This window comes from Chlamydotis macqueenii, chromosome 2, assembly GCF_036417535.1.
Source record: "Chlamydotis macqueenii isolate bChlMac1 chromosome 2, bChlMac1.mat, whole genome shotgun sequence".
NCBI lineage: Eukaryota > Metazoa > Chordata > Aves > Otidiformes > Otididae > Chlamydotis > Chlamydotis macqueenii.
Genome location: NC_141557.1, coordinates 4,141,101 through 4,153,654, shown reverse-complemented (window position 1 = coordinate 4,153,654; position 12,554 = coordinate 4,141,101). Strand labels below are relative to the sequence as shown.

Genomic DNA, 12,554 nt, shown 5'->3' with positions numbered 1-12,554 from the left:
GAAGGAAAAACAGGCACAACTTGTTATTTTTTCACTTGTTGACACTAGGGAGGTTTCCTGAAGGCAAATTCAAATATCATAGAAACAAGAGCTGCCTCAGTGCCTATGAAAAACTAAGCTGACAGGGTGGCAAGATCACTTTCCACCAGCCTACATGCAATCTGTATCTCTGGTAGAATTGGAGACAACACCTTCAGGGCTCAAAAACACGTGCCCAGAATCAGTCATGTGTTGGCCAAAGCTCAGTTCATGTAAAATACTTGCATAACTCTTTTCCTTCTCACCCTCTTGAAGACTGATACATTTAAAATGGTAACAACCTTCTGCTGTTACCCAACACTCCTCTGCTTCCACAAAGATGTTTCACTCGCTAAAATGCAGATTTAAATCCTACTCAGGCTTAGGAGGAGGGTCATTGCCATCAGAAAGGAGATAGAAAAGGAGATGGTCTGGCCACTGTCTTAGCCTTGCTCTCTGGACCGCAGCAGGTCACATCACTAGAGCTCTCTTCCATGCCATCACTGGAGCCCTGTTCCATGTTGTGCCTTACGAATGACAGTCATGTTACATCAGACAGCACAGAGTCATCTTCCAGTCAGCTTCTGCCAGGTGAACTGAGGAAGCACAGTCTTATGTCTTGGCTGGCACTCCAGGCCAATGAAGCATGCTGTCTGGAGGACTTTTTTCTTTGCTTTAGCTAGGACATCACTGCTAACCTGTCCAGACCAAATTAGCTAATGACCTGAGCTATTAACCACCTAATGATGGCACTTGTAGCTCTCCAGATGACAATGATCTTTCTCCCTCTGACAGAACTTCCTGATGATCAGAGGGCTGGAGCACCTCTCCTATGAGGACAGGATGAGAGAGTTGGGGCTGTTCAGCCTAGAGAAAAGAAGGCTCTGGGAAGACCTTATAGGAGCCTTCCAGTTTCTAAAGAGGGCTGATAAGAAAGATGGGGAGAAACTCTTCAGTAGGGCCTGTTCTGATAGGACAAGGGCTAATGGTTTTAAAATAGAGGGAGGTAGATTCTGATTAGATATTAGCAATTTTTATTTTTTTTACACTGAGGGTGGTGGAGCACTGGAACAGGTTGCCCAGAGAGGTGGTGGATGCCCCATCCCTAGAAACATTCAAGGCCAGGTTGCATGGGGCTTTGAGCAACCTGATCTGGTTGGAGATGTCCCTGCTCCTTGCAGGGGTGTTGGACTGGATGACTTTTAAAGGTCCCTTCCAACTCAAACTAGTCTATGATTCTATGACAAGTCCTGCCAGTGTTTACGGCACACTCCTTCCTGCGAGGCTCTGCGCTCCGTTCCCAGTTCAGTCACTTCAGATTTCTTCCTGTTCCCAGGATGATATCATCACCAGTCCAGTTTAAAGGCACCGTATCTCCTTTCCAAAGACTTTCAGAGGCAACTGGGAAGTATCTTTGACATCCGAGACACCTCTGAGCTCACTGGTTTTCCTGTTCTGAGCCAGCTGGAAGCTGGGAAGCTGTGGCTAATGGGACTGTGCTCCCAAGCAGGATATGTTAACTTAAGCCCAGCATGGTGCTAACTCAGCTACACAGATTCAAGCCACCTCAAAACATCAGCAGAGCCAAATATACCCAGCTGCCAAAGGCCACATAGACAAGAGCAAATTTCCTAATTTACAGCTAATTTTGGAGGCTAGGATGTATTTTTTTGCTGCCTAAGAGTCTTATTTGTCTTCTAAGAAGAGCATAGATTTGTGCCAGATACAGCAAAGTTCCCTTCGACACAGGAGCTTGTAGGCTGAGTGGAAATTTTCCATTTGTCACACATTATGCCATCAAACAGCATGAAACAAAATGATTTCTGTACCTGATTCTTGTGTCAGGAGAAGAAGCTAAGTGATCGTTCAGAGGATGGGATTCAGTCTGACGTTAGGACATCTACATTTGGGTATCTACCCAACATCTGAACCAATATCTGAAGCAAGGGCTAGAAACAGTTACGCACACCCAGGCCCCTCGAGATGCTCTCAGGAGACTCTATGCTTCCTGTATGGTCCTGGTGACTGAGCAGCTGCTGCTGAAGGACACAGGACACTGGGGCATTTTAAACTACGCTGCATCATTGCATGTGGGCAATTAGACCCCAGTCAAAGTGGGGCTCTAGGAGCAAAGCAGTCCCAGAGCATGGTTTTATCACTACTGCCACAGGTCTCAACCACAAGTAAAGCAACAATCTATTAACGTAACCCATCAGTGAATCTTTGCTACAGGAGCTTATGCCCCGCTCAGACTGACCCACAGCTGAAAAAACCTAAAATTTCCTTTGCTACATTACCAACACTCTGCCATAAAGCATGTAGCGTTGGACTTGGGGCTGATCTTGAAAACTCCTGTTCCTGTCCCATGGATCAATCACAGCATTTGAAGTCAAACCACACAATTCTCTAGCACTCTGGCTGTGAGTGGCCAGGCTTAAAAAAAAGTGCTGTTTTCTGCATTAAAAATAAACCTGAAACACAGGGGGTACCTCTCGGCTGATGCACAGCATCTGCTGGGATCAGTCAATAAATAACAATTGACCCGCACGTGTGCTTGCATCTCACCTTTAATCAAAATGGAGGATTAGGGAAATCCGTGGGGATTTGTTGTCTCTTTTTTTTTTTTTGAGATCACAAACCAACTCAAATATTCATCTGTAACACTGAGCATTATGTAGAGATTTCAAAAATATTCACAAATATTAATATTCGTAAAGCTCGTGGCAAATCTTTAAAGATCTAATAAATTAGTTTTTAAGCTTTTGCAAACAAGGGTGGGGGAACATCTGTTTAAGGAACACGCTACTTAAGAAGTTTTAAGCTGTCACCATAGCTGCAAAGTTTTTAAAAGTAAAAACAGAGTGGAGGAAATAATCCTGTCCTGTAGTCACAATGCTTCTCCAGCCTCTTCAAATTAAATTCCTCTGTATTTGCTTGTGCAGAGATAGCAACTGTTCGAGTCATGCAGACAAACACACAAAAGGTGTTATTAAAACGCAGCAGCATTTCCTGAGCTGCTCCTATCTGCTCAGGTTTCCCATACCAGCTAAACCACATCAAAGATTTTGAGTCTTCACCCAACTCTGTTCCCCGTTCTCTAAATCAGCACTGGCTGCTACATCCTCCGCGTCCTGCTCCTTTTTAAGAGGGTGGTTTCACAGAAGTGCAAATCCATTTCTATCAGAGATGGTCTGCTGCCATAGTCTGCTATCCCACTCAACCCCAGATGAGCTTTCACTCTCTCCAGCCCTCCTGCCATAATGCACGAAGATGGTTTAGGGAACTGACTCATCCCAAAAATGACACAGGAAAAAGTTAGTTTTTAAATTTAAGCAGGAAAGAAATGTAAGGAGGAGCTGCATTGGGGTGGTCCCAACTTAGATCAGCTTAAATTGCCATGGGACCCTCTCCACTCTGCTAGACCACCTTGTATGTGTGTCAGTCCCTCTGGATAGCAGTCACATACTGGTACGTTTTTTCTCACTTTCTAGAAGCCTCTAGCAAATGGAGGTGTGGGGGCGTGGGCTACCACCAAATTACGGAGCCAGCGGGTAAACGTGGGCACTCCTCAGCAGCTGGTGTGTAGTTATCTGTTTTCTGACTCACTTGTCAAAGCCCACATTCAGCAGCCACAGAGACCTTGCAGGATGGATGCTGAGCCACAGCCACAGCACATCATGACTCTTCTGGGTACAGCAGCAGTCCAGACAGTTCCCGAGTGCTAAATCCAGATCAGCTCTGCAAGCAGCCCTCAGCAGGTGAGACCTTGTCTTCTCCCTCTCTGTTTGCAACTGGCACAGCACAACTCCAAGGACAGAATGAGGGGAATGAACCCCAAAACAGAACCAGACCTGAGCTGCTGAGCTCTGTTCTGGTTCTTAGTGGGAAAGTCACCTGTGGCAGAGAGACAGCATAAAGCCTATGTTTGCTTATGTGTCTCACCACAGCACTCAAATCAGGAGGAAGAGAAAGAGAACATGACGTGAAAGGCTTGAAGGTCTAAACTGTGTAAGGATGGATGTCTATGATGCCTCCAAGAAAAGCTGAGACATTTGACAAGAAAAGGACTTTGCATAATTGCTTGCAGCCTTTCTGAAGGAGCTTAACCCTTCATTCTGTAAATTCCTCTGTAATGCAAGACTGGCTCAATCTTTTAGAGACAGCTGGGGCCCGAGTCTGCTTTTTAAATATTTTTCTGCTGCTGCCCCTTTATATATTTGCTGAAGAAAAAAATAACATTGAGATCTGGAAAGGCCAGTTGATGTTGATGAGACCTCAGAAATGCTAGCTACAGGGTGGAATCAGCTGGTGAAAGTTTATTTTTCAATGCTAAAGAAGCTTTTGGTCTTACTGTTATTATTACTAACATTTACTGCACCAGTTGTAGGCTCTGAACAAAGCTAGGAAGGATCTGCATAAACATACATCATCAGGGACAGAGTGTAGTAAAGGATCCTTTTTAAAAACCATGTGAGTAGGGGATGTGGAAAGAGGATAAGTGATTTGCCTGAATCCACAGGGAGGATTTGTGGCAGAGTCAGAAATGGAATCTGTCTCAGAAGTCCCGAATTAGGATGTTAACCTTAAGCTTAGCTTTGCATTCATGTATGCTGGGAAATGTCATTGAGAAGAATGAAGGGAAAAATACAGACCTTGTCGTCCAGAATAGGCTCGCACTGAGAGTAGTTGATCTTGGAAGCCCATGTCCCATTGCCCAGGCATTCTCTGTAGGCATTTCCTGGTATGGACCAAAACAAAACAGAGATAAACACTCTGTGCTGGACTTTAAACAGCTTAGTAATTTCACAGATTTAAGAAAATGTTAACAGAACAGATTATTCACAAGGAAAATCAGCTAATCTCACCTCTGTGAGGACTAAACCAGCCTGCTCAGGAGGGAAAAGGAGAAATAAAGGACATAAACACATCTAGAGACAACAAGTATTTACAGATAATTATTGCCAATGTTTTCTTACAGTATATGGGTCAGAAGGCAGCAAAGGTATGAGAAGAATGTTGCAAAAGAAAGCTTAATGTTAGGATAGTCTTTTAAAAAGCAGTTAAATGATGTATTAAAAACCGGGCAGAAAGGTTTAAGTCTTCAGTTCTCCTTCTAGGAGAATGGTATGTGTATGGTAAACTTATTGGGCTTCCCATTTACTCTCTTCCCAATTATCCCACTGTAAGCTAGAAGAAACATTCCTGGAGATCCTGATTTTCTAGTCTTCCTGTGCAACAACATTATTGGTAAAACTTTGGCAAAGGACCTGAAAAAGGAGCAAGATAACCACATCTCCCAGCCCTGGGACAGGCAGAGTGGGGAGGTCGCGCAAGAATGTCTCTGAAAAAAATCTCAGAAATGGGCACACCTCGGTTAGGATGTGTTCACCTGTCCTCTGGGAAAATGAAACCCCTTCTGATCTTTTTCCAAGGTGTCCAGAATGTAATGGAAAAAATCACAAATTACTATACTGAGGCAGAGAGATTTCATGTCCAAGTGCAATGTCAGCCTGAGGAGCTCTGGGAACTGCAATATGGGAGGCGAGGAGGGGAGTTCAATCTCTGGCAAGCACTCTTCTTCTTCCCAAAGAACTCAAACAGAAAACTATGAAGTTTTGCTGTACAAACTACTTTCCTCCACTCATCAAAAGCACATCCTATCCCAAGCACTAGGGTTTTTCCATGCTTATGTTGAACTGTGCCTTAGAAACAGAAGAATTAAAATAAAACAGGAAATTCAGAAAGATCTCCAAAGGACGTACACAGACAACTTCCTAATGAATTCTTCATGATGTTCTTCCTGCCCTTTACCCAATTTCTTCTTGGGCCTTTGCCATGGTCATTCAGTGCTAGTTCAGCACCCAACCATCAGGAAAATAAGAAGTCAAATAAAAGCACCAAACTGAATGTTTCTAAAAGTGCTGTTCAAAATAGCCCCTGAAAAAGAAAAAAAAAAAACTTTTGACAAGATGCTTTTTCTTACTAAAGCCCACATGGAAAGCAACAAGTAACAGTTCCCCTAGATGCTCCAGATTACACCATATCCATACAGATCACTGAATTTCATATTGCTATTGCGTATTTGCACTTATTCACTGCTTCTTTTTGGAGTGACAAGACCAAACAAAGTAAAATAAAATTACTGGTAACATTGGGATCAACTACAGAAATTTATCTTAAAAGTTAGGGACCTCAGCTTCCATTTCTGTCACTAGTTTACAGACAAATTCACACATCTTCCTCTCTTTCTTACTAGAAAAACAGGTGTAGACTGCCATTTTCTGTGTTATTTTTTAATGCAATTTTCCCTTGAAAGGTAAGTAGGTGATTAGACTTCTTTCCTCACTGCTCTGTTTATTATTATGGAATATCTCAAGCTAAATGTGTCTCAGGGCATCTTTTACCCCTTCCTCTGAGACCAGGTCTGAGTGGGATCCAGGTGGTTACATTCCAAAAAGCCCTTGCATTTGGTCCCTCCGTTTGGGCAGGACTCTGTGCAGAACGGTTGCTGATTTTGAGAGTTTGTAGCAAAGGTCTGACTCTCCAGACATTGAGTGGGAAAATTTGGGGCTTAGGCAGATGTTGGATCCCACTTCCAGGACAGTGCTCATAGGAAACCCTTGTTTTATTCATTCTGACTCTTCCTTTCCCTCGCCATATCTTTCCAGCTGAGGTGTGGAGATCACAAACACGATCAACAGTGTGAGACACCTAGAACTGGGGCTATGTAAACACCTGAGGGAAAGGTGCATTTGAATCAAGTTGTTATTTATCCATGCAAAAGGAAAACCACTCCGTTTCTGATTTCTCTCAAGATGAGAATTTGACAGAAAACAAAAATAGCTTGGAGTTGGGTGAAAGAGAGAGGGAGTGTCAAAATCAGGGAAAGAAGATTCATTTCACCCAAAGCTCCCTTCAAAGATTTCTCTTAGTTGAAAAAGAAAGCAGATATTAGGAGTCCTCCCCTTATCCTCACTAACTTCTTCCTCTGCTTTTGTCATTGCTATTTCCATTTTACACATACAGAAACAGAAGCAAAACGTGTGTACACGACTTCCTGAGAATGACCTGGCAGGACCGCGGCAGAGCTGTGAACCATCACAAACCATGTATTCTACGGTATCAGGCCATGATGCCTCTGGCTTCTCCACTACATCTTCCCTGCTCATTATAACCTTATTTTCAGAAAGAGAAATATGTGCCCCATGTTTATTGTCCAAAAGAAGTATTAGAGAACAGACCATGACCAGCAAAGCAAGATTGAATGTAACAAATGCCATCCATTTCCACCTCCATTTTGACATGTAACCTCTCCACTTAGAATATTAGGAATAATAAAATGTGCCTCCGAGCTGTCTTTCAGTGCAAATTCAGGAATCCTATGCAACACCCACATCAAAGCAACTCTTTGAGAAACAGCGATGTGGGTTTACGAGCTGTCACACCAGACTCTTCCATGGTGAGTGAGTATCTGGACAAGAGGAGGATAAAATCAAACTCCGAATTTCTCTAGTCCAGAATCACCTCCAGTATCAGCCACTTCTCAGAAACAAATGCAGCAACTAGATCTGACTTCTGGGAACGTCCCATTCCAAACTCTAATAGTCATGAGCAATTTATACTCCAAAGAAAAGGTCTTCTTTCTTCTTCCAAATGCCTTATGACATTAGTTCTAATAGTCACACGGAAACAAGTTTCCAATCATACCGAATGTATTTTCATATGTCTATTTTAATAACACAGTACAGATCTTTTACCCAGTGCTTTAAAGGAGAAATATGCCCAGGGAGGTGGTGGATGCTCCATCCCTGGAAACATTCAAGGCCAGGTTGGATGGGGCTCCGAGCAACCTGATCAAGTAGGAGATGTCCCTGCTCCTTGCAGGGGTGGGCTTTAAAGGTCCCTTCCAACCCATACCATTCTGTGTTTCTAGGATTCTTAAATCTGATTTAGTGAGTGAGGTAATATCAGAAAGCAGGAGCCTCACTGCAGGCATCTGGAAGAAGCAGCTCTTGTTCATGCACAGATGAACCCCATGGCATATGGTGAGTCTAGCCTTTCTTAGAGACATTGGACCAATCGCATGTGCACAGGACAGAGGCTCACCGCATTCATAGACGTTCAGTAACATCTGGCCTGTGCTGAATTCCTGCGAGTGCTTCTTTGCACAGAAGCCTGGATAAAATAATGGCAACTTCAAATAACCACCTTAGTCTTTTTCATAGCAGCAAACAGCTGCTTCATAGCATCCCTACTTACTGTCAAAAGTAGCACAGACAAGATGAAGAAAGAACTGGACGCGGTGACAGGCTGAGTCACTGGGCCATGCAGAGTTGCAGCAGTGATCAAGGCAGCAAGAGATGCCAAAAAGATGCCAGACACATTGGTTCTGTGAAAGACAGCAAGGGAAGATACAGGTTCCTCAGCTCCAGAGCATGCAAAGGAAGAGGAGAGGGAAACCAATAGTCAGTGATCTTACTGAGAGACTTCTATGATCTCTGTGGTGACTGAACATGCTGGATAATATTCCTTCTCATCTGGTTTTCCAGTCATAACTGAGATTAATGTGCTCTGTGCTAGAAGCACTCTTGCCCTTTGCCTTAAAGCACTGTGTACAGAAAAAGACTGGATTAAGTTCAGTTTTTCTTAATGATTGTCATGAAAAATTGGGAGAAAATGGAAGAGTCATGATGGAGAGCTCCACCGTAGAAACAAGAAATGAACACTTGGGAAGAAAAGAACAGTTACATGATCTTTCTAGGGCAACAATAGTTAATGAGAGCTATTAGCACTATTTCTTTTTTTCCTAGTCAAAAAAAAAAAAAAAAAAAAGATGTGCCAATTTTCATTTCCTTAGACAAATGGCATGCTGAAGAAATCAGCCTTTCTCTTCTCATAATTTCATCCTCCTTTCTGACTTTGTTCTAAAGAACAGGTTCACAAAATAAAGATATTTTTGGTGGTTATAACTTGTGCTTATTTGTGCTCTGTGTGCACTTGCACTTATATAATATAACCAGACAAGCAGATTTAATCTTCATGCAAATGAATAACGAGCAGTAGATGACTCACAATGACAGAGGCAACACACAGCCGTTACACACACAACTTTTGACACATCATCCAATATTCATTCCTGTGCTTCAGTCTGTGGCCTTGTCTTTGACTCTGAAGATGCTGATTTCCTTTTGTTGTACATTATGAGCAACATTTGTGGCACACGATTGCTTTTGCTTAACCACCAGTCCAGGGGCAGGCAAGGAGGTGAAAGGGCACTCCCTGGATAGGCAGAAATACCCGGTGGTGCTCAGCCCGTCACTCAGGTTGCTAACTTCCAGAAAACGTATTTCATCCCCTCCAAGCCAGCCAGCATAACATATGCACGTTCACATTCCGTCTACGGGCTGATTCAGTCAAGCTGATGAGATTCATATTCCATCAATAAAGCCAATGACAGCAATGGCAGGAGTTCCAGAGTCAAACACAGCAACCAGAGCCCCTCAGACAGCGTACCGCAATGCCTTCCACCACTGCTCCTGCTCTGTAGTGGTGGCTGCTGTTTAGACAGACCAGCCAATGTTTCAGCTCCATACACAATATAGATGCATAGACACAAACAGTAGAAGTCCCAGCATTCTCATGGACTCTAAGGTGATGTAAAAGGGATCTGCATGTAAAAGGGACCTTGAGAGGCTGGAGAAATGGGCTGACAGGAATCTCACGAAGTTCAACAAAGGAAAGTGTGACATCCTGCATCCGGGAGAGAACTCAGATGCATTAGTATATGCTGGCAACCACCTATGGGTGGCCACAGGCCCAAACTAAAACACAGGAGGTTCCACCTGAACATCAGGAAACACACTTTTACTGTGAGGGTGACTGAGCACTGGAATAGGTTGCCCAGGGAGCTTGTGGAGTTGTCTTCTTTGGAGATATTCAAAAGCCATCTGGATGCGGTCCTGGGCAACTGGCTCTAGGTGGCCCTGCTTGAGCATGGTTGTCGGACCAGATGAGCTCCAGCACACCCTTCCAATCTCAACTATCTTGTGATTCTGTGATTAAAAGGACGCTATTATGCTCTGGAACAACTTTAAAACACAGCTTAGGTTCAATGTTTCACATCAGTTTGACAGGTAAAACCTTAACCTTAATTTCATTTCTAACAGAAGATGATGTTGCACTTCTGAAAGAAACATGCAAAGAGGAGCATTTGATGAGTGGCATTTTTTTTAATTTTTTTTTTTTTAATTGACTATGTTGAAGAACATAAACCCTTTTAGGCAGCGTTAACTTAATCTGTATAGATTGGACTGGTGGCAGGCTTGTATTTAGTCAGTAAAAGTTCATTAAAAGCACGAAACAAACAAGAGACATGAGCATGGGGTAAAGGCAAGTGGATGCAATTCTCAGCAGGAAGTTAACCACATCCTTGCAGTCATTAGAAGGAGAAAGACAATTCCAGACACTGCATGCAAGCGCTACTGTAACGGATCTTGTCTTTGATAACTGGAAGTAAGCTGGTTTTGAGAAAGATTTTAGTCATCTTGCTGTGTCTCATGTAGATGACGTTCCGACAAGGTTTACATTTCCAGTCATCATTAAAATGGAAATCTGCCTTCTCCAACTATCTACGCTTTTCATCCTGGATCCCACAAACATAGAGTGGCCCTACAAGTTCATTTGCTACTGGAGTGAAGGGAATAAATAGGCAAATGAATAAACAAATAAACACAGTCTGTTAAGTTCTGAGCTGTGCACAGCTAAGGATATCTGACTGCTTTGACAGCTTGCTGATCCATGTTAGCTGCCAGCAAAGCTGAAACGAAGGGTCCATCAACCAGTAAACCAGAACCTCCACTGAACGCGCTCCCTAGAAAGTATAACGTTTTGAAAAATGGAGTTTGCAGTGACTATGGCAATCCCAGGGAATCACGGATGCAGCAAACAACTGAAAGAGCACAGTGGGTCACGTTGTCCATCTCTACCAACAGGATTTGTTCAGTCCAGATTAAAAAGCATAAACCCAAAGAATTTCTAATAATTGCTTTGTAAAACTATTTCAGACAGTCTGTTAAATCTCTGCAGGGGGATGTTTTTGCTGACATTTTAAATAACATTTTTTCCCCTCCTTTTTAAGACAGCTATTAAACTCTTTTGGCCTCAGTATGCCCTCTGACCAAGCTGAATAACTTGCCTTCCTTTTCACGGTAGGTTAGACCTGCATATTTACCACAGACAGAGTTCAACCTTGTAATTTTAGAATACCAGCTTGCAACTAGCTATGTTCAGCACATCTTACCAGTCCTTTCCTCCACCAGCTTCAGGGCACAGCAAAGCAGTCAATGGTGCCCCCAGGACGGAGGTATTTATCCTAAGTTTGCCAATGGAAAGCGAGCAGAAATAAGTGAGGTTTTTCCTTAGCTATGCAATATTAAAACAGGTTCTGTGCAATGCTGGCCTTTAAAATCACAAGAGACAGTGGAGAAAACCTGTCTTGTCTCAGTGCCAGGCCTAAAGCTAGACGATGTTTTCTGAGCTGAATAAATGATTTTTGAAATACACAGTTTTGAGGCAACGAGAATCACCTGCTAAGTCTGGTAAATTGCACCTAGGTTTTACCCACAAAAAAAAATTTCGAAAACTTCAAAGAACCTAGCAGTAAACCAAAACAAAACGTTTCAGCATTGAACACTGTAGTCTGAAAGTTACTCACAACATGGAGTACTTTCACTCTGGTCCTTCCACTGTTGGATTTCAAAAGGAACTTGAACCTGGTTCAATGGATTCCTGCCTTTCAGAGTGCCCTAATCACTGGGATACTGAGAGATTCTCCCAGCATCACCTCAAAATAATTGTTATTCATTTATTGTGCAAAATAAGACATTTTTCTTGGTATTAAGCACAAATTTTTCTGCTGGGTACTTATCCACCATGATCCCCAGTAAATCCAACAGGAACTGCATGATACAAATTCCTTGGATTGGCTGCTCAGATTTCATAGGGTTCAGATCAAATGAGAAACAGAAAAAACCTGTGTTGCATAAAGGATATGTCACTTCATGTATATGCTATTTCTTAGCCCTTTTTCAAAGTCTCAGAAAAACAGCAAGCATCTAAAAATAGGGGCTGAATCATGGGGCTGTAAATTATTTATTCATGTGCCATCCTTCCTCTTTGGTGGGTTTCTTCTGATTGTTGCAGTGACAAGCTGGAGCCAGGCAGGATTCACAATGCACCAGGACACCGCTGGCTATTTCTAGAAATTGTAAGTGACAGTGGGATAAATGTAACAGCAGCTAGATGTCCATGAGACTGCAAAGAAAAACACCTCTCCACAGACTTTATTTGTGAATGAGGGATATTCAGATAAAAACAAGGAGAGGAACAACAGTTATTCAACCAAGGTTTATTACTTTGTACACCAGCCAACATCATCCTGAAAGTTAAGCTTTGTGCAAAGAGAAGTTTTCTTAGATGTAGTGGTTGGGTTGGGGTTTTTTTTGACATTTATGTAGAATTATAATGCACTTATAAAG

At 42.7% G+C, this 12,554-nt stretch overlaps 1 protein-coding gene across 2 annotated transcripts in view; it reads right to left on the bottom strand.

The window, feature by feature from the left end:
- Nucleotides 1–12,554, bottom strand: part of CRHR2 (corticotropin releasing hormone receptor 2) — a 157,169-nt gene that overhangs the window by 68,033 nt on the left and 76,582 nt on the right. For both annotated transcript variants that reach the window (XM_086741511.1, XM_086741512.1), the window contains one exon: nt 4,671–4,756. In XM_086741511.1, coding sequence (XP_086597637.1) covers nt 4,671–4,756 — 86 coding nt within the window. The remainder of the gene's footprint in view (nt 1–4,670; nt 4,757–12,554) is intronic.